The 26,927-nt window shown below is 38.7% G+C and overlaps 1 protein-coding gene across 1 annotated transcript in view; it reads left to right on the forward strand.

Moving 5' to 3' along the window:
- Positions 1-5,249: 5,249 nt before the first annotated feature.
- The window catches only part of NOL10 (nucleolar protein 10), a 52,674-nt gene continuing 30,996 nt past the window's right edge, over positions 5,250-26,927 (forward strand). Inside the window, exons 1-13 of the mRNA XM_069850510.1 lie at positions 5,250-5,345; positions 5,961-6,006; positions 6,769-6,867; positions 7,654-7,731; positions 8,680-8,717; positions 11,067-11,203; positions 11,950-12,015; positions 13,420-13,480; positions 13,973-14,058; positions 14,397-14,475; positions 15,662-15,811; positions 18,194-18,260; positions 23,802-23,854. Coding sequence (XP_069706611.1) covers positions 5,280-5,345; positions 5,961-6,006; positions 6,769-6,867; positions 7,654-7,731; positions 8,680-8,717; positions 11,067-11,203; positions 11,950-12,015; positions 13,420-13,480; positions 13,973-14,058; positions 14,397-14,475; positions 15,662-15,811; positions 18,194-18,260; positions 23,802-23,854 — 1,026 coding nt within the window. The 5' untranslated portion in view covers positions 5,250-5,279. The remainder of the gene's footprint in view (positions 5,346-5,960; positions 6,007-6,768; positions 6,868-7,653; positions 7,732-8,679; positions 8,718-11,066; positions 11,204-11,949; positions 12,016-13,419; positions 13,481-13,972; positions 14,059-14,396; positions 14,476-15,661; positions 15,812-18,193; positions 18,261-23,801; positions 23,855-26,927) is intronic.

Raw genomic sequence — 26,927 nt, forward strand, 5'->3', positions numbered from 1 at the left:
TGACAATCGCGAGAATCCACGGGGGACAACTACACCAGTGCCAACCAAACAGACCAGGGCAGGACAGCGAGAAGCAGAAACCGCATGCAGAAATCTCATCTCTGAAGGCTCTACCCACACCCGGCACGACCTGGCTCTGAGCTGCGTGGGATGGGGAAGGTTTGACACCTGCCTCTCATGCATCCAGCAACCCCACAGTGTCCGGGCAGTGGGGAAGGTGGAGAGATGCTGCCAGTGGGATGGGGGATGCTGTCTGTAGGGGATGCTGCCTGTGGGACAGGGGAGATGCTGCCAGTGGGATAGGGGGGATGCTGCCTGTGGGTTAGGGGGATGCTGCCAGGGGGTTAGGGGGATGCTGCCTGTGGGTTAGGGGGATGCTGCCTGTGGGTTGGGGGGGATTCTGCCTGTGGGACAGGGGAGATGCTGCCAGTGGGTTAAGGGGGATGCTGCCAGTGGGTTAGGGGGATGCTGCCTGTGGGATGGGGGAGATGTTGCCTGTGGGATGGGGAGATGCTGCTGTTGGGATAGGGGGGATGCTGCCTGTGGGATGGGGGGATGCTGCCTGTGGGATGGGGGGATGCTGCTGGTTGGTTGGGGGAGATCCTGCCAGTGGGATGGGGGAGATCCTGCCGGTGGGATGGGGGGATGCTGCCAGTGGGATGGGGGGATGCTTCCCTGTAGGGTATGCTGCCAGTGGGATAGGGCGAATGCTGCAAGTGTGATGGGGGGGATGCTGCTGGTGGGATGGGGGGGGGTGCTGCCTGCAGGGGGATGCTCCCGGGGGGCTGGGGGGCTGCTGCCGGCCAAGAAACCCTGCCCGCTCACCTCCTCTCCTCGATCCCGCTGTCGGGGCGGGGCTGGGCAGCCCGAGCCCAGCGAGCCAGCCCTAGAGAGGAGGGAGCAGCCCTGGCTCTGGCAGCTTTTCATCTGTTTGCTGGGTTTTAAACTCGCAAAAATAAAGCGCTTCTCTTCATTAAACACCTCCTGCCTTTGGAAAGCGTGTGGGTTGTGGAATAAATAAAGAAACTTTTAGGAAAGTTTTGTTTCTGGGACTTCTCTGCATGTTTTGTTTAACAAACACTCCAGAGCTTTAGGAGTCTGCGAGCTAATGATGCTTCCTCCCCTGGAGATGCTTCTTCCTTGGCAAAATATGGTTGTGGCTTTCAGTCCTTACTAAGTCTTGATTTTGCTGTATGTTGCTTAGGTTTGCTTAAGGTATTGGGAGCGTTTCGTAGCTCATGTGAAGGAATTTCACAGAAAGGGTCATTGGGCACTGGCAGAGGCTGCCCAGGGGAGGTGGTTGAGCCACTTTCCCTGGAGGTGTTTAAGGCACGGGTGGACGAGGTGCTAAGGGGCATGGTTTAGTGTTTGATAGGAATGGTTGGACTCGATGATCCGGTGGGTCTCTTCCAACCTGGTCATTCTATGATTCTATGAATGTCCTGCAGACCCTTCTGAACCAGACATGCTTTTATGGACACAAGCATCTAAACCCTTAGAGCAGCTGTCCTGGAGTGGCATCTCTGCAAGGGGGCTTTAACCCCCGCCCCCCACAGAGTACTTGGTGCATCCAATTCCCATTTTCAGACTCCGTGTTCTGACCACTGTCCTGTCACACAGCACTGAGGCAATCTCTCCCATTAGCGGTGCCTTATTTTCTTCAAAAGACAGTCCTTTTTATTTTATTTTTTTTTTGCTCCTGTTTCTGTGTGCTAAATGTAAATGAAGCCTCACAAGAAACTGAATAGGACGATGCTCTTGTCTTTCCACATGATCTGTCCCAAACTGAGAGGGTTTGATTTGCCTGTACCGGGCAGGACTGGTCATGCACAGAAGCAGACCTCGTGACACCTCCAAGAACTTTAAATGAAGATCCCGAACAAGTTTAAGTATCTCCAGCATTAGGCAAAAGTAGCTGATGAAAGACATTCAGGTCTTGGATTTGGACGGTTCTATCTAAATCATGCTTTAGGTAGCTAACACACAGGCCAAGGTTTTAGACTCTGAATTTATAGACTCTTTATCACCAAGGATTCATTTTCCTTTGCTTCTCTTTAACATTTTTAGTGATCTATGAAAAAGTAAAACTTGCAGGGAAGGAGAGTCTGTACTGAAAGGTCTCCAGAAAAAGACACTGAGAAGATCTATAGCTGAAATAAACACTCTATGGGGTTTTTTTGCTTGCTTGTGTTGGTTTATTTTTTTTCTTTTCTAGGCTAATAACTGTTCAGTGTTCATAACTGTGATTATTCTACTTCTCTTGAGTCATGGTGTCCACTAGGGCACAACACAGGACTTTTCAGAAGTTATGCAAAAAACTCTGTCTGGATGGAATTCACAGAAATAGTGATAATTGTCTCATCTTCTGTTTTTTTGTTTCTTTAGACCATACATTTTAATTATGAAAACAGAATTAGCTGACATTCAAGTAGGTACATCGTACGTTCCTACCCACAGACTAGCGGTCTGAAAGGTACAGCAAACCTCATCATTTAGATAAGACAGTTCTTTCCCATCTTAGACCCAAGTAGAGAATTTGCATCTGATCCTTGCTGCAGTCTCAACCCACAGAAATAATTTATGTGATTGCTTTTATAAAAGTTATGTTCTCATAAGCTTCTTACATTTAGAATTGTGTCAGTTTTCATTAATGTTAACAGATGAGTAATGTTATTTGCTGCAGTGGTGCTAGCTGTGGGGGATGCTTCTGTATGCATGGATATCATAGTAAATAAGGTAAAATCCAAGAAGAAGGGTCGTCAGATTTCTAGATTCTACATATATGTTCTTTCCTTCCTAAATGTCTTAAGTGCAGGAATGTCACTTTTCTGTTTCTATTTTTTTTTCACATAGAATCATTTGCTTTGATTACTTTCATTAAAGTGGAAAATATTTTGCTACTTAACTTATTGTTTTCAATTATCCAAGAAACACAATGGTAACACCTAAGCAATATCCTGTTGAATGTTTCCTAATATTATATTTTTTTACTGTGAGTTTTAAAACTTTTTTTCCCCTCTGATTATACGTGTTTTTAGGCTGGATGAAGCAGCAGTGAGGGTGGAGGGAAGGAGCATAGGGATATGGAGAGTGCATGGCACACTCTGGCTGTAACAAAGCTGTGACAGCTTTCGTCTCCCCTGCCATTTCCTTGGCTGGTGCTGTGCATCATGCCTTGTGACCTCAAAGCTGCTTAATCCCCTCGTGATCATCATGTGTCTTTCTGCTCCCTTTGACCCATCAATGCACTGAACCTTTCTGTGACTTTGCCTCTCTCTGTGTTCATGAATCCTTCTTCAGATGGCACACCAAGGAGCAAAACTCTGCCTCCAAACAGTAACTAAGAGCACTGAAACATCCTACTTGAAGTACCTCCCAATGTAAATTTCTCTAATCGATAACCAAAATTAACTACCTAGACAATTATCACAGAATCACAGAATCACAGAATAACCAGGTTGGAAGAGACCCACCGGATCATCGAGTCCAACCGTTCCCATCAAACACTAAACCATATCCCTCAGCACCTCATCCACCCGTGCCTTAAACAAGGCACTTATGACTTTGATACTAATGGTAAAGCTTATGTTTTAATCCTGCAAAACAAGAGCTACATGGAGGTAGTTTTCCATGAAACAATTTATACATCTGTTATACAAATTACCTGTTCAGTCTTCCACTAATGTGCAAGGTTTTTTTCCTGGCTTAGAAAAAAATCTTTTAAAATCATATTTCCTTCTCCCATGTGGTTTATTATTATTTTAGCAATGTATTTAAAATTATAGTGTAAAATATTTCAATGAAGGAACTCTTAAATAACTTGATAAAGGATAATAAAATATTATTTAAATGACAATATTTTCCCATGTACTTTTAACATTAGTGTGTGAACTACTTCTTTATGGTAATTCCTTAGCTGTGTATCAATTTCCTAATTATGTTACAGAATATTGCAATATTGGTTACTGACTCTCTCTGTACTGTGAAGTGTGGCAGAACCTTCCTGATGAATTGCTTTTATACACTAAATGTGAAATGTTGCTTCAATATGAACATACCTGACAACCCATACTTAACAAAATAATATGTATATATGTACTGAAGGGGCACTGTATGCATTAAAATCAGCAAAGGCTGCATTCAGTTTGCTTATCACCGTGTTGTTTCAGAACACTGCAGCACGTGTCTGTCACCAGGTAATGCACACAGCAAATTCTGACACTAGAAAAAGAAAGAAAAAGCAAGCAAATTATTTGCTCTTGGTTGAAAGCATCCTATATCACACCTATTTGCAAATAGTACACCTACCTGCTTATCTGTATTTGTCTGAATGGAAAATCTAAAGATATATCATTACTACACACAGCAACGATTCATTTTACGCAGGAAGTAAAATGCTTTGTCAACGCTGTATCATTCAGACCCTGATTTTCTTTTAGTCCGTAGTAAGTGTAGCAGGCAGATGTGGCTACTCTTATGTTATCTGGACTGAAATCACATCCCCTCCCACCCGATCTTCTCCCATCCCATCCCATCCCATCCCATCCCACTCCATCCCATCCCATCCCACCCCATCCCATCCCACTCCATCCCATCCCATCCCACCCCATCCCATCCCATTCCCATCCCATCCCCATCTCCATCCCATCCCCATCTCCATCCCATCCCCATCCCTTCCCATCTCCATCCCTTCCAATCTCCATCCCTTCTTCCCACCTCACTCCACTCACATCCCATTCCATCTCCATCCCTTCCCATCTCCATCCCTTCCAAACTCCATCCCTTCTTCCCACCTCACTCCACTCACATCCCATTCCATCTCCATCCCCATCCCATCCCATCCCCATCCCCATCCCCATCCCTATCCCATCCCATCCTCATCCCTTCCCATCTCCATCCCTTCTTCCCATCTCACTCCACTCCCCTTCCATCCCATCTCCATCCCCATCCCATCCCCTCCTACCCGATCTTCTCCATCCCCTCCCCTCCCCCCCATCCCTATCCCTCCCCCCCTCCCCTCCCCCTCCCATCCCCATCCCTATCCCTATCCCTATCCCTATCCCTATCCCTATCCCTATCCCTATCCCTATCCCTATCCCTATCCCTTGTCCCTCTCCATCCCCTTATCCTTCCCATCCCCATCCCATCCCATCCCATCCCATCCCACCCCCACCCCCACCCCCTCCCGTCCCTCCCTCAGCCGGGCGGCTCCTCCCCTCCGGGAAGCCGCTGGCCGCGCGGTTCCCCCCGCCCCGGAACAGGCGGGCCTGGCGGCGGCCATGCAGGTCTCCAGCCTCAACGAGGTGAAGATCTACAGCCTGAGCGCCGGCAGGAGCCTCCCGGAGGTGAGGGGGCGGCGCGGGCCCCGGGCTCCCCGGGGTGGGGGTCGCACCAAACCCGCAGCTCGGTTGCCTGCGTCGCAGAGTGCGGGGCTGCTGCCCACGGGCCCTCGAAGCCCACGTGTTTGTACCTTTGCGTGGTGAGCAATGGTGAAACTGACCCTGAAAACCTACACGTTTGTAAGTTTTCATGGTAAGAAGTGGTTAAAGTGACTCTTAAAACACGATTTTGTAAGTTTCATGGTGAGGAATGGTTAAACTGACCCATAAAACCTACACATTTGTGAGTTTTCATGGTGAGGAATGATTAAACTAACCCTTAAAACATCATTTTATAAGTTTTCCTGGTGAGGTATGCTTAAACTGACCCTTAAACCCCACGACTTCTTAAGTTTTTGTGGTGCAGAATGGTTAAACTGACCCTTAAAACCCCACAACTTTATAATATAGTTTTTGTGATGTGGAACAGCTAAATTGGCCAGTGAAAATTTTAAAATAATCAAGTGAAAGGAATTAACAGCCTCAATGTCTTCTATACTTCCTGACTGGATCATCTTTAAGCCCTTCTCTGGTTCCTTTATAAGTAATGAACTGAAGGCTGTTCTATTTATTTCTTCGCAGTGGCTCTCGGACAGAAAGAAAAGAGCTTTACAGAAGAAAGATGTGGGTGAGTTTTCCCATCACAGCACCCTTGGTGATACTCGGCTGCACATCTTCAGCGTACGGGTCCGGAAGGAGACCTTTTAGGAACTGACATAACGAAGTTATGCATAGCTCATATCTTAAAAAACTACAGAATTGAATTTACAAATAGTTATGGGTAGAAGGCCACACTTAACTTTATACACAGCTTTGTATAAGTAGAATATTATCAATATTGCATTAAATCTCAGTCATTAAATATTGGGGTTGTAGATTGTAAAGAAACGCAACAAATGAATTCCACATATAGCTTATGATAAAGTTCGACTATAAGCTGTTCTGTGTGTCTTACGTTCATAGAGCACAGGAACATCATTGTTTTGGCCTAAACTTGTTATCCGAAATAAAATATGGCTGTTTATATACTATAAGAAGTGTTGTATAAAAATCCCAATCAATACACAGAATTAACAGGAGGATGGAGTGTGTTATACAGAGTTTCAGTTATGTGAACTGAGATAAATATTTGCTATTACATTATATGTTTATTATATTGTTATCACCTCAGGATAAGCGTTTACTTTGCGTGGAGGCAGCCAGGGTTAACAGATTGTATTAATCTACTTACAACATTCGTTAATTATTCTTAAAAGGGTTTTATATTTTGAAAGATATTCCCTGTATTCAATTAACTCAACCTGATTCCTTAAGAAACCGTTACAGTTTTTGGGGCTGAAACAGCAGTGCTACCTCAAAAAAATAATGCTTCTTTTTTTTTGCTTTGTAGATATCAGAAGAAGAATTGAACTTATTCAAGACTTTGAAATGCCCACAGTTAGCACAAAGATTAAGGTATCAAGAGATGGGCAGTATATTATGGCAGTTGGTGAGTTACCAAAGCGTCTCTCTGCAGCAGAGGCCAAAAGTACTCAAAAGTCTCGGTTTCAGAAAGATGTAGAATTTCAGGTAGAATAGATAAGAGTTCATTTTTAAATGTAGCGTTGAACAGAGTTTTGGAAGCTTACTCTTCAGATGAGATAGAGTGGCTGCCTCTGTAGTGTGAAATGCTTCTTTTTAGAATACAGATATTCTTGGAATCCTAGAATGGCTTGGGTTGGAAGGGACCTTTGAAGATCAACTAATCCAATCCCCTGCCATGGGGGAGTTTTTAATACAATTGAAAACAAAACTGGTCATAGTACAGTTAAAAATTAAGTTCATTATTGTTTTTTATTGTGTATACATAAATTTGCTTTAAATAACTTCTGAACATCGTTGTTTGAGTATTGTTTTAAAGGATAGAGGATAATGCTAAATTTTGTGACTGTCGGAGCAGGATCCTTACATGAATACTTTAGTAGGTATTAATACCGTAATGCTGCTTGGTCTTTCAGACTTACTGGAAGATTTTAAATTCTGTATGATGTATCTGGTATTCAGAAGAACTTACATACAAGTAGGATGCTTTCAGGCACCAAAGACAAAAAACAAGCCATAAGATTATCTTACTAAGAGGCACGTTTTTCCAGACACAAAGACTTTAAGATCAGAATACTTACAGCTGAAATGCAATGGAGCCTGTATACATAAGACGTTATATTTTTTAAAAAAAATGTAATTATGTTATCTTTTTGTTTAATTTTTTTTATTAAAGATCAAATTGTTCTTTCAGGAACTTACAAGCCAAGGATCCGCTGTTACGATACGTATCAATTATCCCAGAAATTTGAAAGATGCTTAGATTCTGAAGGTTAGTATAAGCTGTGGCTGTTGGTACATAGTATCTTTTGTGTATAATTGAGGTTGGACTCAAGTAGAAATTTCCCTTCCTGTGATGAGGGAAGAGAGCACTTTGGGTTAACACAAGAATCCAGTATAGGTGTAAGGGTCAGGGTTCAGAGAGGCTGGGGAGAGGAAGGTATGGCAAGAGTGAGACCTGCTTTAGAAGTGTAGGAGTCATTGTAATAGTAAATGCTTGCAGATAAGTAAAGCTTAAAGTACTTTTTTTTTTTTTTTTTTTTTGAACTGGCATCCTACTAGACTGTGAAAATACATTTAATTTTGAAATGTAGCATAGAGTCACTTCAGGTAGCTTTAAATGAGCTACCTAATTTAAATTGAACCAATTTAGCTGAAGCAGCTACTCCTTATGTTCCCAACCCAGCACCTTTAGGCAAAGTTCACTATGTTGCAATGTTCAGCAACATATTGCAGTGTCAAATCTGTGGTTTATTTGAGCCTGTAAAATTTCTCTGTGGAAGTGCTGACCCCTTAAAAAGATCTTGTGTGCAGGTTTGTGCATAGTAGGGCCACAGTTGTGTTGTCGTTTATCATCATTGACAGATTACCAAAGGCGGACCACACACTCACTGAAAACTTACTTGATTAGACCTTCCCTGAGCCAATGAATACATGGTTGAACATTGTGTTGAGAAACATGTCAAATGTACAAGAACGATAAAAAGATTACAAGATGTTTCATATATTTCTAAAGTTTTAGAAAACTACTTACTATTTAGCAAATAAAGTTATGTAATTAAAGATTTTATCACAATGCCTGCATTATGCATTGACACATGGGGAAAACTTACATGACCAAAAGTTAACATGAGTGTAAATGATTTTGGGATTTATGCCAATGTTTGCAAATAAGTTTGCTTACTTAGTTGACATAAAATTCTCTTGTTCTCTCGTCTAGTGGTTACGTTTGAGATTTTATCAGATGATTACTCAAAGGTATGTTTAATGTTCTCAATGTAAAATGAAAAAAAATGTTTAATATGTATATTAAAATGCATTTTCATATATAGTAAAACACAGTCAATGCAACTTTGAAACAGAAAAGTTTTTTTCAGAAGAGCAAACAGGAGGAACATTTTTTTTGTACCTTCAAAATATTATTTATTTTGTTTGTCTCTGTGTTTTCATTTCCCTTAACACTCTTTAAGTCTTATTATCTGTAATAGAGAAAAACTTCAGATAATGGTCTGTCCTACAAACAATGTGAAAAATGGAACTAGTTGTTCTTTCTAGGATAACATTTAGTCACAGTCCCTTGTGATCAGTGGTACATGATGTTTCAGAGGTGGGAGAGCTGTAGATAAGTTGATAGCCTGATTTTTCAGTGTTGTTGTAGCCGTGATGGTTATAAGCATATGAATGAGTCAAAAATTGTGGAAGGAGGTAATGTCTTTTTTTCCTCCCCATGAAGTGCTGTACCTGGAGGAAAGAGTTGAGTTCTTAGGACCATCAGCCCTGTTTCAGGCCCGGTGGAGTTAGAGCTTTTAATTCTGTTTAGCACCTAGAAAAGTTTTTACGTCCTTGAAAGCACATCTGTTTTCTCCAGCTGCAGCAGCTGGTGTAATTAAAGATGTTACCTTTTCCTGTAAACTGTGCTATGCTTATTCATCAAGATGTTATGTTCCAATATGAAATTTAAGCATATAATTTTGCTGATTTCATTAAGACAAGTAATTTTATTTTTTTTTAGTTAAATGTTTAATACTTTTTTTTTTGTGAAAAAAACTTAGCATTTTCAGTATAGATTTCTTTTAACAAATATTTCTATTTGATCAGAGATGTTATCATCTAGCCTTCAAGCTTTAGTCTTTTCAAAATTTTTTCCCCTGTGAGATTTCCAAGAATGTGAGTGAATTCAAGTAGCAGAAGGTGGTGACTGATACAGTAGCCTCCTCCTTGGCATGTTTCTGGTTATACAAACCAGTCAGTTAGTTGGGAGACTGAGGAACACATTGTGTTCACAAATGTGTTTCTGAATGGTTATAAACAGTAAGGCTTGTGTGTGTTTTCAGCTGAAATTGGTACTATACTTCAGACTGAAATGCTACCTTCACAACTTAATGCAACCTCATTTTTGATTTTGTTTTCATAAAACTTAACAAATCCTTACAAAGCAAACTAATTTCAAGGAGTTGTCTAAATGTTTTGAGTGTGCTATAAAGAGGGAACAGTATTGGAGAAATTGCCCTTGAAATGCATAGAATCATAAAAATATTGATTGGAAGAGGACCTTCAGCCATCATCTGATGCTTGAATGTGACTGTCAAAAACTGCATGCTTGGACGTCCCACAGTTTCACTGAATAAATTTTTGCGATGTTACACTACCTTGATGTAAAGAATTTTTCCAATCTACCCAGGAAAAGCTGAAATTTTCACTGTTGCTACAGCAAAGAATTTGACTTCTGTCATTTTTGTAACTGCACTTCAGTTGCTGGCTGCTGTTAGGTTGTCATGCAGGGTGCTCTTTGCCTGACCAAACAAGCTAAGACTCTTCCAAACTTTCTTTGTACATTCTGCATTCTGCCCCTTGTCTATCTTGGTAGTCCTCTTGATGCTCTCTGCATCCCTCTTGAGTTGGGGAGCTCAGCACTAGACACGCTTGCCGTAGTAGTACAGAAAAAATAGCTTCTTCCTGTCTTGCCGCTGCTGTCCTCATAAGGTCGCCTTTCGATTTCCACAGTAGAGTCAAAATAATGAGAGATCAAGGTAATACTCATATCTGAATCTACCAAAAGTCCAAGAAAAATACTAGATTTTCAAGGCTGTTAGAGTTTCTTGCTCTTATTGCGAGTAAATTAACTCAAATTGAAACCCAGACAACATTGAAAACAATGCAGATGCTCTGGGAAGCATCTACGTTTGCTCATCCTTTCTGCCCTCGTTGAGGAAGACTATCAGACACTCAGAGAAAATGAGGTAGAAGAGGGTCCCAGATTTAATAACTCTCCAGTGCCTAGAAAAAGATACCCAAGAGTTGAAAACTGGTCATACTCCTCTCATCACAGAGACGGGTATCTACTTTCTGAACACTGATTTTGATTTTACCTTCCCCTCCTTGTCCCCTATGATTATGCTACGAGACCCACCACCAACTACCAAGTGTGACTGACCACGGCTTGTTTTACACGAAGTCGCCTCAATCCATTTAGTAGAAATGGTTTAAATGGATTGCAATAAACCTGTTTGAGCTTGAAAAAACATCAGTGGAGTTTGTGCTATAAAACAAATTGAGCAGATTGTTACCTGCTTCTGTGTGTTTCAGTTCTTTCTGCTTTATTTTCAGATTGTCTTCTTGCAGTGTGGCAGGTTTGTGGAGTTTCATTCACAACACGGCCATTACTACAAGACAAGAATACCAAAATTTGGTAGAGATTTCTCTTACCACTATCCATCATGTGACCTGTATTTTGTAGGAGCAAGGTATTGATTAAGTGCTTTATTTTATTTTGCTTTTGTTAGCAATGTTTTCCAAGACAATGAATATTAAAATACAAGAAAAGTTAATAATTAGAAGAAATGGCAATTCCTTCCAAATTAATAATTTCACATTTTGTGTAGAGTGGAAAATATGAGAGGACTGAGATTAAATCAATTTCATGTTTAAGATTTTTTTTGTTTCTTTGATTCTTAAACTGGTACATCATGTGTTTGTAAATTTGTTATAAAAATTGCATTTCATTGTATGTTTTAAAAGGTGATCAGCATTTAAGTAAGGAAAATTACAGAACTTATTCTGTCTGGTGTTTTTTGTTGCTGTTGAAGTGTGCGTCAAATCACGTAATAAATAATGGAGTTTGTGAGAAGATGTTGTGAAAATAAAATTAGGTCTTTAGGGTTTGAAACAAAATACGTAGCAATTCAAGATGTAATGTAAATCTTAAGAAATTACAAGATCTTAAAGGAATTGATGCATCTTTTCCCTGAAAAAAAGAGTAATTGGTAGGATATTGCAGTGTAATAAATATATTTAGTGAACATGTACATTTTTCCCTGTATTTTTAGCACTAAAGGATCAGCATGTCATGTTTTGGAATATCAAGTCTAAAAATTGTGTATTTGGTAAAATTGGGCTGTCAGCAAGGATCTTCTATAATTCCTCCTAACTTGTAGCAGTATTTTTCCATATTCTGAAGAGAGAGGAGTAATTTTGGACTTTTCCTTTGTAGTTCTGAAGTGTACAGGCTGAATCTGGAACAAGGACGGTTCCTCAACTCCCTGCAAACTGATGCTTCGTAAGTTATCTGGAATGAATGATGTTAGTCTGTCTTTCCACAAGGTGGAAGCAAACTACTGGCATGCTCACCATCAGTACCAAATCTGAATACTGCCCAAGCGTGTTTGAGAGTTGAAAAGGAACTTATGCAGAGTCTGAGCCTCATTTTATGTTCTGTAATTCCTTGTTCTAGTTTTTATGTTTTAATTGAGTTTTCTTTTGTGCATATTTTAAAATTGCTTAATGTAGACTTGTAGAAGGTATTGTGTAACTTGATCTTAAGAGCATTTCATTAAAACCTCACCATTATTGCTCAATTTAGCCATCATATAGAGATGTTCCCACAGGGTATGTACTTTCCCAGGCATGTCTTTGTCCTTCTGCTCTTGGAGTAGCCCAGAGAGAATTTTTAAATCTCCAGCGTATGTCTTTTTCTCTTGAAAACCCTACCAAAGCAGGAGCTAGGCTCCATATGTAGAGAGAGGCAGATGAGGACAACAGACTTGACTAGATAAAGCAGCTACCTGGTGGGCAACAGCTGATGCTCAGTGGGTAGGAGAGTTTAATGGATGAGGGAGTATTTGGGGAGGCATAATTATGGTAGCAAAAAAAACCAGGGAACATCCTAGGGCAGGAATGCTTAGGGTCTTGTGTAAAATCTGAATGAGGGAGATGAGACTTGAAGTTGTGAGAAGGTTGTCAGAGTAGGGGAATTGCATAAGTTATAGTCTTAGAGGTGGGGGGCTAGAAGTTGGAAAGCACTAGGATGAGTGGTGTGAAGAGAAATGCTTGTACTTTGGAAAAATTGTTGTTGAAATACACCGTTCCTGGTTGCCCTGTTGAGAAACGGGATACTTGGGGGAGGGACAGGAAGACAAGCCGTTCACTAGAACACTTTGGAGATGGAAGCTTTGGAACATAAGTAGCCAGGAACACCTTTTGATGTAATTGAATTATTTAAGAATATAGTGGAGCAGAGCAATTAGCAAAGGTTTGATGATAGGTGGTGGGTATGGGCAGAGTCATTCAGCTTGAAAAGAACCTTGGAGGCTGCTGAAGCGATGGTCACAGTGAATTCAGATGAATTTTCCCAGGGTGTCTTGAAAACTTCTAGGATGGAAATTCCACAGCCTCTATGGGCAACCCATTCCAGTGTTAATTATCCGCATGAAATAAAAATATTATCCTTGCATCCAACTGAAACCTTACCTGTTTCAAGTAATGAGCACTGTCTCAATGGCTACAAGTTCTTGGTATGATCCTCTTAAGTATGGGCAGCTGCTATTAGATGGCCATCCAGCCCTCCCTCCAGCTTTTGCTTTTCCAGCATGAGCAATAGTGTACAAGATTGCAGAAATTTTTTCAGTTGTTCCTGTGTTAAATTATTCTGAAGTCATTAAACTTGCTTCTTTGTCTGTTTTAGAGAGAGTAACGTCTGTGACATAAATCCTGTACACTTCTTGTTTGCTATGGGGACAGCTGAGGTAAATGTTTGCATTCATTTTATAAAAAAGGGAAGTAGTGTTTGGGTATTTTTATGTTAGTTTGCATGAGGATAAGAAGAAATCATGACTGAAACCTACTTAATTAATTTGATCTCGTTTTCTATGTTAAGGATAGACTTAGAGATAACATTTCTGAGCAACCTTGGTTGCTGAGTTGCTTGAGCTTTTGCAGATGGGAGAGAAAATAATGTTATCTTGCTTTACAGTGTAGCCATCTGTAGAAATTAGCTAGCACGTGTGTCCTATTAATCTTTGGAAGTTTAGTGTTAATGATTGTCATTCAGATTGGACTTTTTTTAAAGTGTAGATGAAATGTGTGGAGCTCATATGCTGTTATTAAAACAACTCCTGATAACCTAGGAAGTTTGATTAATTATCCATAGGTGAGATAATTCATAATTTTATTTAAACATTTTCAAGATACTGGACATCTGTTGCCTAAGCTTGAAATGTATTTTTGAAACTGTTTAGGGTAAAGTTGAATGCTGGGATCCTAGAACTAGAAACCGAGTTGGGCTGTTGGACTGTGCGTTAAACAGTGTGACAGCAGACACAGAGTGAGTAAAGGCTGCTTTTTCCAAGTGTTTTCTACTGTCTTTTCAGAAGTTTTTCTTTTAGAAGCAAACCCCACTTTGCATTAAAATGGTCTGTCCATGGTTTTATTTCTACTTGCTAGTGTGAATAAAGGCTTTTTTCAGTCATCTTAGTTGTAGTGGCTAATTTCCTATACAACCTCAAGCTGTGAATGTACACGATACACCTTATTGAAGTAATATTTCTAAGTGATATCTGTTAATTAATTTACATTCATTTTCTTAGCTATTTGTAACATTGAAAAAAAATATTTGCAGCCTTTATTGAAAGAATGTCTAACTAAAAGCATTCTTCTTTGCAGGATAGATGGTTTGCCGTCCGTTTCAGCACTGAAATTTGATGGAGCTTTGAATATGGCTGTTGGAACATCTACTGGGCAGGTAGAATTAAACTTCATCTACAGCGGTTTTTGGGAGATTCTGTCCATGCAATTGCCACTCCAAGTCTATCATACATTGAGTGCACTTAATGTAGTACAAATATATAATAAAAGTATTCATAAGAGCTTAAGTTACATGTGTAGAGCAGTAATAGTGATTCTTAAACTACAAGTTAATTTTGTCAAATGCTCTTGCTCTTCAGAACACTGTAGGGACCACTTAAAATCATTGCAACCTACACTCTCTAACTTGGGCTTCTGCAGTTTTCTCATTACTCAAGTGTATGGAAGTTGCCTCTTTTTGAGCCTTTATCAGTACCATCTCAATGCTATATACATGCTTTCCCTTATCTTGATGGTGGCTAACAAAGCAGAACTGATTGTCTTTCAGGTATTGTTTTTACTGTCTTATCTTTCTGTAAGGATTCATTTAGATTCATTTATTTGTTGTAACCTTCAGACTTGTAAAGTGGAATATGGGTTTTTTTTCTGCCTTCATCAGTATGTTGGTGGGCTTAGAAAACAGTTCAAGACCAGGTTATGTATTCAAGAGTTGTATTTGTAATAATGTTAGTATATATCAGACAAGTTTTATTTGAAATTGTATTTTTTTAAATTAGTAATTTTTTTTTCCTTATTTGTGTTCACTCTTTGCCTGTGAAAGATTTAAGGCCTTTCTGAAGTTCCGTGGGACAGTTTGGAGATAAAAATGCAGGTTATTTTGGCAGACGGGGCCTATAGCCTCTGTTTCCTTAAAATAAAAAATTATGTTCTTTGGTGCTTCACTGAATAGAAGTAATACTCGCTGAATGGCAAAGGGAGTCTAAAATTTTAAATGTTATAAGAACAACCTAAGAAACTGAAAGTGAAATATTGGTTATTAAGGAATACCAAAAGCCTTTAAACCAATTTATTTTCTCATTTGAAATTGAAAAGAGTTTCAAAAGACAGTGAGCTTTTAAATTTGCTCTTAACTTTTCTAGACTGAAGCATTCTGAGGTTAAAATATATTGTCACTGGGCTCACTTAATAAGATTTTCAGAATTCAGAATTATTTCTTTCATGCAAATCCTGTTCATGTATTTAAGTAAAAGATCTCAATTTTAGTTTAATCTTTTAATCTGGGATGTGTGGCTTCCCCTTGGTCTTACAATATTGTGAGTTTAATCTGTATCTTATTCTTCCAGGTTTTATTATATGATCTCCGGTCTAGTAATCCATTAATAGTCAAAGATCACCACTATGGCCTGCCTATCAAGTCAATTCAGTTTCAGCATCAATTGGATTTAATTATCTCTGCAGATTCTCGAATCATAAAAATGTGGAATAAAGATACGGTAAGTGTTTTTGTGTTGCGTGCATTCAGATTTTTTTTTTTCAAACAGCTTGAATAATAAAGCTGAAATTCACTCTCGGAAGTTAGGTTTTTAATGTGTCCTAATTTACATAGCATTTTGTTCTGTTTGACTAAGTAAACCAATTTATTGGTTTATAAGGGAAGGTTTTCAACAGCCTGTCAGGTATAAAGATGGGAAGGTTTTCAACAGCCTGTCAGGTATAAAGATGGGAAGGTTTTCAACAGCCTGTCAGGTATAAAGATGTAGTCTCAGGTGTTTTTTTAGCTGTTTGTTCATATCTGCCTACGATGCTTCTTTCAGTAGAAGGATTTAAACATAAAAAGTAGCCCCTTAGCCGTTGCCCTGGTTTGTGTATTTCTCACATGTGCTTGAACCACATCCAGTTATGATTTTTCATCAGAGAAAACTTGGGTCATTCCAATTACCTGTTCAAAGAAGGGCTAAAATAAGAGATGGATTGGTTAGTTTATGACCTTTTAAAATCAGATAGTGCTTATTTTCACAGCAACCTATTTGGATGTTGAAACAGGTACTATACCTAGATCCAAATACCAATGTGTGCTGTGCTGTAGTAATGGATTATGTTGCAATAGGCAGCATCTCCGTCCCTGCCTTTTGCACCTCTAAGTGAAGCAGAAATCTCTTAAGTTTTGTAAGGCTTTCTTTCATTATATTCTTTTCCTTATCTTTCCACCAGTGTAGATTGTACAAAATATATTACCCCATAGATTCATAGCAACACTACTATAACTTGGTTTGAGGGGCTCTCTTTATTCATTGTATTCCTTCTGAAGAACACGCACCATCTTTGCTTTTCTAGCTTCACAATGAAGCATATCAAGAGCAGTTATAATAGCTTAGAGGCACTTTTTTCCTGACTATTTCAGGCAGTCATTTCTCTATTGTTGTCCTGCTTCATGAACTTTCAACAGGCTCTTATTTTTTCTGTGATCGCAAGCAGTTTTTTGTAAGCTCCTCTGCAGTTACTTTTTATTATTTAAAAGAGCAAATAAATTATCGGTTATTATTTAAAACATCTGCAGTGGCCTCTCTCCATTTTTCCTAGGTATATATATTTCCCTCTTTGAGAATGAAACACTGTAAGGTTTGTCAGGTGGCCTCTGCAGTGGGAAAAGGGAGGGTTTCTTACTGCTGGAAGGCAAAGATAGCTTTGGACTCTTTCCTAGAGTATGTTCCAGCTGGCTCCATCTCTCCCAGATGCTGGTTCCTGACTATCTCTGGCTGGGAACCAACTGCAGAGGCAGACTGTGGGGTGGAGAGCATATGGCTTTGATACCAGAATAGCCCCATGCTGAGACGTGCCTTGGGGTGTGGAGCATGAGGCTTTTGTCTGGGCTGGGGGAGGACTCCTATTAATCATCAGGGAGAGACCAGAGGTGGGTGGGGTAACAGCATGTAACTGGGAGGGAAAGGAAGGGCTCAGAAAGGTAGGTGGGATTGCTGCAGGGAAAGAAAAAAGAGGAACAGCATCAAAATTTGCTCTGTTCCTGTCCTGCAGTTAGAACCGTGTAGGCATGTACTCTCATGCTTCAGATTCTGTGGCCCAGTTCTTAGAGTCTTTTCCTTTACTGGCTGTCTTGTGTGTTGGCTTATAAGAGCACCTGTATTTTGTCTGGGTTTTTCAGACTCTGTTCCAATTCTTTTTTTTTTTTGAGAATGCTGTTTCCCACTTTTACCTTTTTCTTAAATAACCTTTATAACTTCAATTCTGATCTAAGCTAAATACCACTGGGTACTTTTACTACTTTCATTTTATATTTAGACCTCTTTAATACCCAGTTTATAAATTACAGGTAAAGTGCTGAGCTATATTTCTATATTTCATTTTATGTACACATGAGCAAGGTAGAGGAACCGGGCTCCAGAATCAGATTCCACTCCCAATCCATCATTTCAGCTACTGATACTTACCACAATAAAATGATTTCAAACTATCACATTCAGACTTAAACAAAGAGGGGGTCACTCTGGCAGCGTGCCAGGGATGGACCTCACCCTGCCCCTCTTTTGCATGAAATAAAAAAAAGCAGCTCTGACACATATTTTCAACACAGAAGTGTGAGCTGAGAAATTAGAAGTGCCACTGTACGTTGCTGTGTCTTAAATAACCAGTAGATTATGCTTCCTTATAAGAAGTTGGATGAGAGACAAAATAGAATATTGAGTTCCTTGTGTTCTGTTCAGATACTTTAATAACATTTTATTGTTCTACAAAATCTGTTTCATCTTTATTTCATTATATTTTTTAGCTTCTCTAATGACTGTTCTTAATGTTTAGATTTGCTACATTTAATTATGTTGTTTGGAGTGCTTTATTTTATTTCCTTTCTACAATTTCAGGGGAAGATATTTACTTCAATGGAGCCAGAACATGATATCAATGATGTCTGCCTGTATCCAAATTCAGGTACATTAGCTATATTAATGTCTTAATATGTTCAAAAGGGAAAGCTTGTGTTAAACCAAGCTATGGACTTTTTTTTTCTTTTTAGGTGATGCAGTTTAGGTCCGCTTTCTTCCTTATGACAGAGCTAGGAAAAAATGGTTGCTTGTCAGTGTCATTGTTTCCTTTGCATCTGTATTAAATCGGAGCCTCTTTGCAGCCGGGAGCTGCTGTGCTGTCTATTGAGTGATTGACTTCTTTTGCCCTTTCAAATATCTGAAGTGTTTTGTTTCATAAGATTTTGGCCTCTTGTCTCAGCTAAGTCCCAGGGGAGTTAGAGCTTGCTTTCTAGAACTAGGAATAAATCTCTTTTCTGCAAGATTACGAATTTTTAAAAGTGTATACAACTATTTAATATTTCCTCATTTTAGCTGTAGCACTTACCATGCCCTCCCTGAGACCGAATACTTCGATTTTAAGTGTGGACTCAAAAGTGCATCCTTTTTGTGACTGTTTTCAGGTTTACTGTGTACGTGTTTACGTCATGTATAAAGGTCAAAACCAAATTTTTCAGGTTCTATGTTAGGAATAAAAAGATTTTACAAAGTTGTGCTTGTATGTGTGCATGTGCTTTGGTTGTGCCTCAGATTGCAACTAGCCTTAATTTTCCCTGCTTGATCCGAATTGCTTAGTTCTTAACTAGTATGTGACACCCACTTGCTTTATAGAAAGCAGTTCAGAAAAACATTAAATAAAAATTTGAGCCACTAGGATAGCAGAGGAAAAAAATCTTGATCCGGAGATTGCCTGTATTATAAACCCTGCTGATATTTTCACTGTAGAGAGAGGTAGCAGAAAAGACGGAGCGACTTGGACTTTGATTCATACTAGCAGCTCTAATTTAAGATTGTAGATAAGCAAGTTTGAGATTTCTAGCGAGTTAAAACTTATCTCATCTTTTCTGCCAACTTCAGTTAAGAGTGCATCCTTTTTTCTTTTTCTTTTTTGAGATGAGCACTTAAATACTGATCCTTACTGAGATGGTGGGCAATTTTGACCTTAAACAGCAGCAGAACTCATAGTCTGCAGGACCTTGCTGATGAAAATAGTAACTTGCTTCCATGCTGCTCAGGTTTAGCCCTCTCTGAAACAGACTGGTGTTTCACTGCATAGGAATCACACTAGGTTTATCTGAGCCCTCAAAAAGTCATCAATGCTGTTTTTATTTGTGTTCCATATATATTTTTTTCCCTTTTCAAAGTGCAAGAAATAATGTAAGCAAAGAATTGAAGCCTGCTGCAACAGGGACTTTATGTCTTGGTGCTAAGGGCACATCCTGTGTGGGCTGATTGAATGTATGAGTTCCTTTTGGGATATTTGAGAATAACTGTGTGGACTGTGCAATGTGGAAGCAGACAAACCTGATCTTCACTCGCCCATATTGACTACAGAGAGAATTACCGTTAGAATTTCATCCAGATTTCACCTTTGAGCTTATTGATTTTATCCAAAAGAAAGCTCAGGGGTGAATTGACATCCATGCAGCATCGATAATGGAAGGGCTCATGATAGGGAGTGCAATAGAAGTTATTTTTCAATGCAGAAGCAATACAATTTAGGTTAGAAGGGACCTGTGGGATTGTGTATTTCCCGCTCAACGCCGGGCTAAACTTGACATTAGGTCCACTTTCAAGGTCTGATCAGGTTACTCAGGCCATAACCAGTGAAGTTTGAGTATCTACAAGGATGGACGTTACTCGATTATGAATGCTCTGTAGCCTATGAGTTATGTAGACATGCCTCGAGTGCTTTTGCAGGAATTATTTCCATGAGACTCTGCAGGAGGAATTTTGAAGCATAGATAGTGGAATGCACGTATCTCCCTAGCGTTGCTTATTGGGTGTTACTTTTTCACGTGTCTGTGGTCTAGGTTGTGCATTCCAGTCCTATGTCCCACGCCTCCTCCTTCAGTCAGTTCTGCTTTTCTTATTGTTCTTTATTTAACCATATCTGTTAGGTTGACGTCTTTTGTTAAGAGCTGTTGTGGGGTGAAAACTAGGTTGTATTTTATGGAAGACAGAAGGGGAAAAGCTAGAACACGTTGTAGTGAAAATTAAGGGGCTTAAGGTACGAGGTGCTGCCTTGTGTGCTCGTTATAAATATTGCTGCTGCAGAATTTAAGATGCATAGCACCACCTCATGCTCATTCAGTATTTAAAGGATAATTATGTTTGAACATCTGAGAATGAGGAAATACTTTCAGTGATAGGAACTTGGAGTTGTGGAGAGCTAGAAATAAAACAGAATTTAAGTGCCAGTGTGGCTATGGCTCAGTGCTGTCACTTCTGCCCCAGCGTTCCCAGAGCACCCTGGATATTCATGAATCCAGCAAGATACAGGAAACCCAGGAGATGTTTGCTTAGCTTGTGCTCTAAAAGTTCAGATGATGCTGCTGCTCAGAAAGCCCATATTCTGATCTCACTTTTATGCTCTTATATTTGCTTAAAACAGCTTTGCAGTTCATCGTTGTGTGGAAAGAAATGCTTCATATTTTATCACTGATGTGGGTCAAAATTCACAATTTGTTTCATATGCTTACATGTTGTGTTTCAAATTGAAGAGAACAATTTAAAAAATGTCATGAACCAGGAATCATTGAACCTGCTTTTAGAATGCTTTTGTTTAGGGAAAATTGTTGTCAAGGATGTCTAGACATCTTACTTTTCCATTTTATATCTATAATTTTATTACAATAGTTGTAATAATCAAGTTTTGGTTTAAAACTGCAGAAAGTAGTTGGTAACTTTGTATTAGTTGCAGCCCTATTATACGTCAAAAAGTCTGCTGCATGTGCAATAAGGAAATTATTTTTACACTGTAGTGTCACAGTTATGAAAAAAGTAAAAAAAAAATTGGAAGGGTGAAACTACATTGTAACATAGAACATTCTGAAATATTTATGATAAATCATGGATCACTATAGTGTGAATTATTCTTTTTCAGTAGTTTTGTGGGAGTTTCATTGCAGTTGGGTTTTCCCTTAAAAGTTAAATTGTTTTACCAGCCAGCTTCAGTACTATTGCCTTTCATGGAAAGCAAACCCTTGTGTATCTTTGATCAAACTACATGATGATGAACTTCAGTGGATCCCTTTAACTGGTTATGGATCTCTTTTCTCTGATCATACATGCACAGAATGAGGCTAGAGGGAAAAAAGGCTTGCCACTTACTGAGTAGCCTTGACTCAACATCAGTGAAGTTGTACAATATAAATGAAAGTTAACAGCAACTTCAGTGTATAAAATCATAGAATCATGGAATAGTTTGGGTTGGAAGGGACCTTAAAGATCATCTAATTCCAGCCCCCCTGACATGGGCAGGGACACCTCCTACTGGATCAGGCTGCCCAAGGCCCCATCCAACCTGGCCTTGAACACCTCTAGGGATGGGGCAGCTACAGCTTCCCTGGGCAGCCTGTTTCAGTGTCTCACCACTCTCATGGTGAAGAAATTCTTCCTTATGTCTAATCTAAATCTGCCCCTCTCTAGTTTATACCCGTTGCCCCTCATCCTAGAAATTTGTGCCTAATTTGTTTCAATTATTGTAAAATATTTTTTTTAAAGTGAAAAATTTGATTTTTCTAAAACTGCTGCTGCCATTTACTACCACTTCATACTTGTGTTTTCATTCCTTTAAATTGATGGTGGTGTGGTGTAGACCGCTTTCCAAAGGTGGTCTTATTAAAACCTTTCATCTGAAAAAACGAATTCTCATTTATTTCTTTTAAACTAATCAGTCCAGGCTGCTGTGTAGTTTGTTAGGGTGTGGTCTCTCATCCCATGGAAATCGGTTAAAAAGCTGAAACAATGAAAATGCATGGAGTCGTCTACTCCTTCCACAGAGTTGGTCCTTTTTTTTATTCTTTTATTTCCCCTATAGTATACACCCACGTACTGTTCCGAAGTCTGGTTTTCCCTTCTTTAATTATTAGTGGAAGACTCTCAAGAGGAGGTTTTCCCTTTACTGTCATCTTTGAAGCACCTGCGAAATTAATTTTTATCCTTTTATCTCTAGTGATTCATATTCATTCAATGGAGAAATGCTTTGTCCCCTGAAACAGTAGTGAGCACACTGCAAACATGTAATCTATAAACTATAGGATATACATATAGCACATTTTGTGTGTGTGTGTGTATGTGTATAATATCAATTCTGGCTTTTTCCTTACATTGCCTGCAGACCTTTCCAGGTATGGCTTTTAGCCTTGGTTTGCTGACTAAGCTTTCACATATCCCTTACTCTGCCAGCAAAGCAAACCCCCTTTTTTTCTGAGATTGTAAGTCCAGCTGCGTTGTGTATTTTTAATGAAAGGATTAGGTAGGAAGGATTACTCCACCCATGTTAATTGCGTTCCTCTAGTTGGGTGTAAATTATATTTCTACCCTCTGGGTGTGTAGTAATTGACCCAATTATTCATAGTCTCAGTGGCATATGTTACAGTACATTTAGATCAGAATGTTATCTAACTTGAATGCTCTTTTCTTCATATTCCATCTCTTATTACCTGGTGATCAGCTATGCTGGCAAGACAAAATTGAGATAAACATGCCAATGTCCTTATTAGTGTCATATGTGGAAGGAAATTGAGAGTCTTTTTCATTTTGAACTTAAATCTTGTGGCACTTGGAGATTTTACATGGATTTTAATATTTCTACAGTAGTTGTCTTTATATTCAGACTATTTGCAACCCTTATTCATAGTGTTTCTTAGGAATATTCATAGGTATTTCAACTTTTGTGTTTGCCCTGGTTGGCTAATATCACTAATGTTACTGCATTTGAAGCCACTCCGTCCTATGTCTCATTTTGTGTTCAGAAGAAACTGTTGTGCTGGTTTCCCAAGCTGAGATACAAATAAAACTGTAAACCGTGTTATGAGTTATGATTTTGTTTAAGCTATAGCTGTGTGTTTAAAAACAAGCAACAAAAATAACCAAAACCCAAACCTAATAATACAAGTTTACGCCCAAGGTAGGTTTTAAGTGTAATACTATCTTGACTTGTTAGAAGTGTTGTTATGGAATTAACTGTTTAAATTTGTTATAAAAATCAGAGGCTTGCAGTTGTCAGGGATTGGTGTTACTTGAAGTGGTGCTGAACAGTTGTTAAGATAAAGGACAAAAGGGGGTGAATATTTAGGAAACTAAATTTTGTTAACTCTGCTGCTATCAGACCTTTCTTTCCTTAGCATTTGACACCACAATTCATTATGGGTCCCAATTGCAGGCCAAGAATACGTACTGTTTGAGCTACAAGTAATACACTTCCACTCCTCCTCCCGTGAAGGGTTCTTTCCCTACAAATACTCAAGTTGATGTTCTATATTTTTTTCTTTTGGTGCCAGCGAATTTTCCATTTTTTTTTCCATTTTTTTTCCTGGAAAGATATTTTATGTACAAATTTTTATTTTATGTGAAGTAAATGCATCAAGTATATATATGTATTTTAAAAAGTAGTGTTATCCTCTTGTAGTTAATATTTCTAAATGTGGAAATCTCTCTTCAGGAATGCTAATGACTGCCAATGAAGCCCCTAAAATGAACATCTATTATATACCAGTAAGTAATACAAAATTGTTGCTGATATTGCTCTTTTAAATCACGGTTCTTTGCTGCCATTCAGGTATTCATGTTGGAAAATTACTTCTGTGAATTCATGTGTACATTCTCTGGCTTTTTATGAAAAAGTAAATTTAAGCTAAGCACATTTTATTAACATAACATACTGAATTACCAAAAGAAACCAACCTGTAAACCTGTAACTTGCCTTCTGCTACCAGTTCCAGAACTGGCTCGTTAGTGGCAGTAAGAAATTCAAATGGAGCTTTGCTACAAAAAGTAGGTTTTGATACCTGATCAGGAAAGAATTAATAAATTGGAACTACAAGATAATGATTTACTTTCAAGATAATGAATTTGCTTTGTTGTGAAGTATTTAATTACTGTGGTACATTGTGATATAGTCATGGCAGTAGAAGTTATTCTCTGTTCTCACCAAGAAATGTTATAGTGTGGTTTCAAGTATGGCTTTTGACAGTAGCTGCTACTCAATGTCCTGCTTGGATTGTAGCTTTTCACTTGAGAAGCCCCTTTACTTGAAAGACTTAGCTGTAGGTTAACTGTGTGTTGTATCTTGGCAGGTTGGTTTTGGGGAGACGTAAGAGCAAGCCTTCTGGTGTTAAGGAATGGTACAGAAAACTACACCTACGTTTCATGTTTTGATTTTGATTCTAGAGTACGTTCCCTTGGGTTTTTTTGGCCTGGTAGGAAGTAAATGGTAGGATATGCTCATATATGCAAATATTACATTTAAAATAGTTGACTGGACTCTAAAAATAATGTACACTTCTTCTTAAGTAATTTTATTCACTTTCTGGACAAACTATGAAGTTTGTTAATTTTAAAATATTTTTTAACTTTTTTAAATCAGCAAAGAAGTCTTTATTCAGATAGTCAACAGATAAATAAATCTTAGGATGTAAGTTACCTGTTTCTTTAATTCAGCTCTAACCAACTTGTATTTTGCTAACTGGAGCTATTCCACGCTTTGGATAACATAGGATGGGGGGATGACAAATATTCTTGTATTTAAGACAAAGTATGTCCTGTAATTAGAAGCTAAACACTTTGTTTCTATTTGCTTCATCCTTTATACAGTTTAAAGAGCAGCTCTTCAGGATTTTTTTTAATCTATCGCCTTTTTTAATTAAGGGATTGGGGAAGACAAGCTCCCATATTTTAAAGTCTGAGGAGTTTTTAAAGCTTGAATGGACTAGTTACTCAATTTAAGTAATTCAGGTGGAAAGAAACATTCCTTCTGTCAGTAAGGGTAAGGTTCAGCTTCTGTCTGAAAATTGTGCACTGAGATTTTTTTTTTATGCAGGTGTGCATGATATATGGTTTTTATAGCTACAGTACATTAAAGGCGTGTATCCAACATTGCCATTTAGCCAAAAAAATATTTGTCTCGACTGTCACCGGCAATGAATGTATGCTAGTACTTATTCTAGCCAGTATTTTTTTGACTATTCTTGCACATATTGTAAATCTAAATGAAGAATATTTATTTTTTACTCTCTCAAAAATCTCACTTTTGTAGAATCCTCTGTGATTACTGCATTCATGTTTCTGAAGTCAGATGAGTAATTTTTAGCTAAGAAATGTAAGCACTTTAATTATGATCTGAGATCTAATATAACAGACATTAATTGCAAACCTAAATATTGGCTAATACTATCTAGTATTTTTGCAACATGCAAGCTATTCCAATGAGAATTCACACAAATATTTCCTTAACCCATCTTCCTTTGTCACCATTTCCTGATTATTGGTACCTGAATCTGTCTGAACTTCTTTCGATCATACCTTTTTATGGGTTTTATCTTCACTGCTGAAGAGATCTTAAATTTGATTACATTTTTTTTCTAGTTTATGAACCCATAGTTAATTTAAACATGGCATGTTCATTTTGGACAACAGAGCAGTTACAGGTCGTGAGAAGAAGTTATAATACTCTGAAACAGAGACAGAAGTCTCACAAACTAATAACTGGCTTTTTTACCCTGTGTGCCTTTTCATGGGCAAGACTGAGAGGGCTGGCACAGGTAGTATTGTATAATTGACGGGTTTCTTACTGCATTTCCTAAAAACTAAGTATGTAGGATACTGAATCTGATTTTGGTTAGGTTTTTTAAAATTCTTAAATCTCTTTTTTTAAATGAATAAAATATAAAATGGAGAAGTTCTGTCAGCCTTAAGCTGCTCCAGGGCATTTGTTATTAAGGAAAACTCTGTTATTAACGTGTTCATGTTACAGTTTTATTCCTTGATCTTTTGGAGTAGTTATTTGAGCTCAGAGATGCACATCTATCCTTTGGTTTCTGTGTCAGTAGATTATTAAGAGATGGGATTTTTCCATCCTTGGAACACTATTTTCCTTAACAGAGGCAAAGAGGAGTTAAGTTGCATGTGTCTTTGGAACAAAACTTTAAAGAGCTAGCGATTTGCTGTATTATCTGATCTCTTCTTAATACCCCAGTATTCTGTTTTTTTTCTAAGACCTAGTATTGACCTTTTTTCCCCGATGAATAGCTTAATTTTTATTTGTTTGTTTACTTCAGCATAGACATGAAAGCTACTTAAAATGCATCCTCTGTTTTTCAGATGTTAACAAGAACTGAGTTATAGTTCTTGAATTCCACAATAGAATAAATGCCTGGGGGGAAATGCTGCTACTATAAAGGACAGTTGTGTTTCAGGGCTCTTGGAACTACTTTTGTGTTAACAGAACCCATTATGCTGCCCTAGCCCCTTGTTGCCCTCTAGTACTAGTAATTATTCTCTTTTTTTAAAGACTTCATTGCAACAGCCACAAGGAATTGCCATGATTATAGTCAAGGAGGATACTTAAAATCTCAGCTATATGGTGCTGTGCTTTAGCTCTTCTAGGTTACAGAATCATAGAATCACCAGGTTGGAAAAGACCCACTGGACCATCGAGTCCAACCATTCCCATCAAACACTAAACCATGCCCCTCAGCACCTCGTCCACCCGTGCCTTAAACACCTCCAGGGAAGGTGACTCAACCACCTCCCTGGGCAGCCTCTGCCAGTGCCCAATGACCCTTTCTGT

Source organism: Phaenicophaeus curvirostris, chromosome 2 (assembly GCF_032191515.1).
Source record: "Phaenicophaeus curvirostris isolate KB17595 chromosome 2, BPBGC_Pcur_1.0, whole genome shotgun sequence".
NCBI classification, from domain to species: Eukaryota; Metazoa; Chordata; class Aves; order Cuculiformes; family Cuculidae; genus Phaenicophaeus; species Phaenicophaeus curvirostris.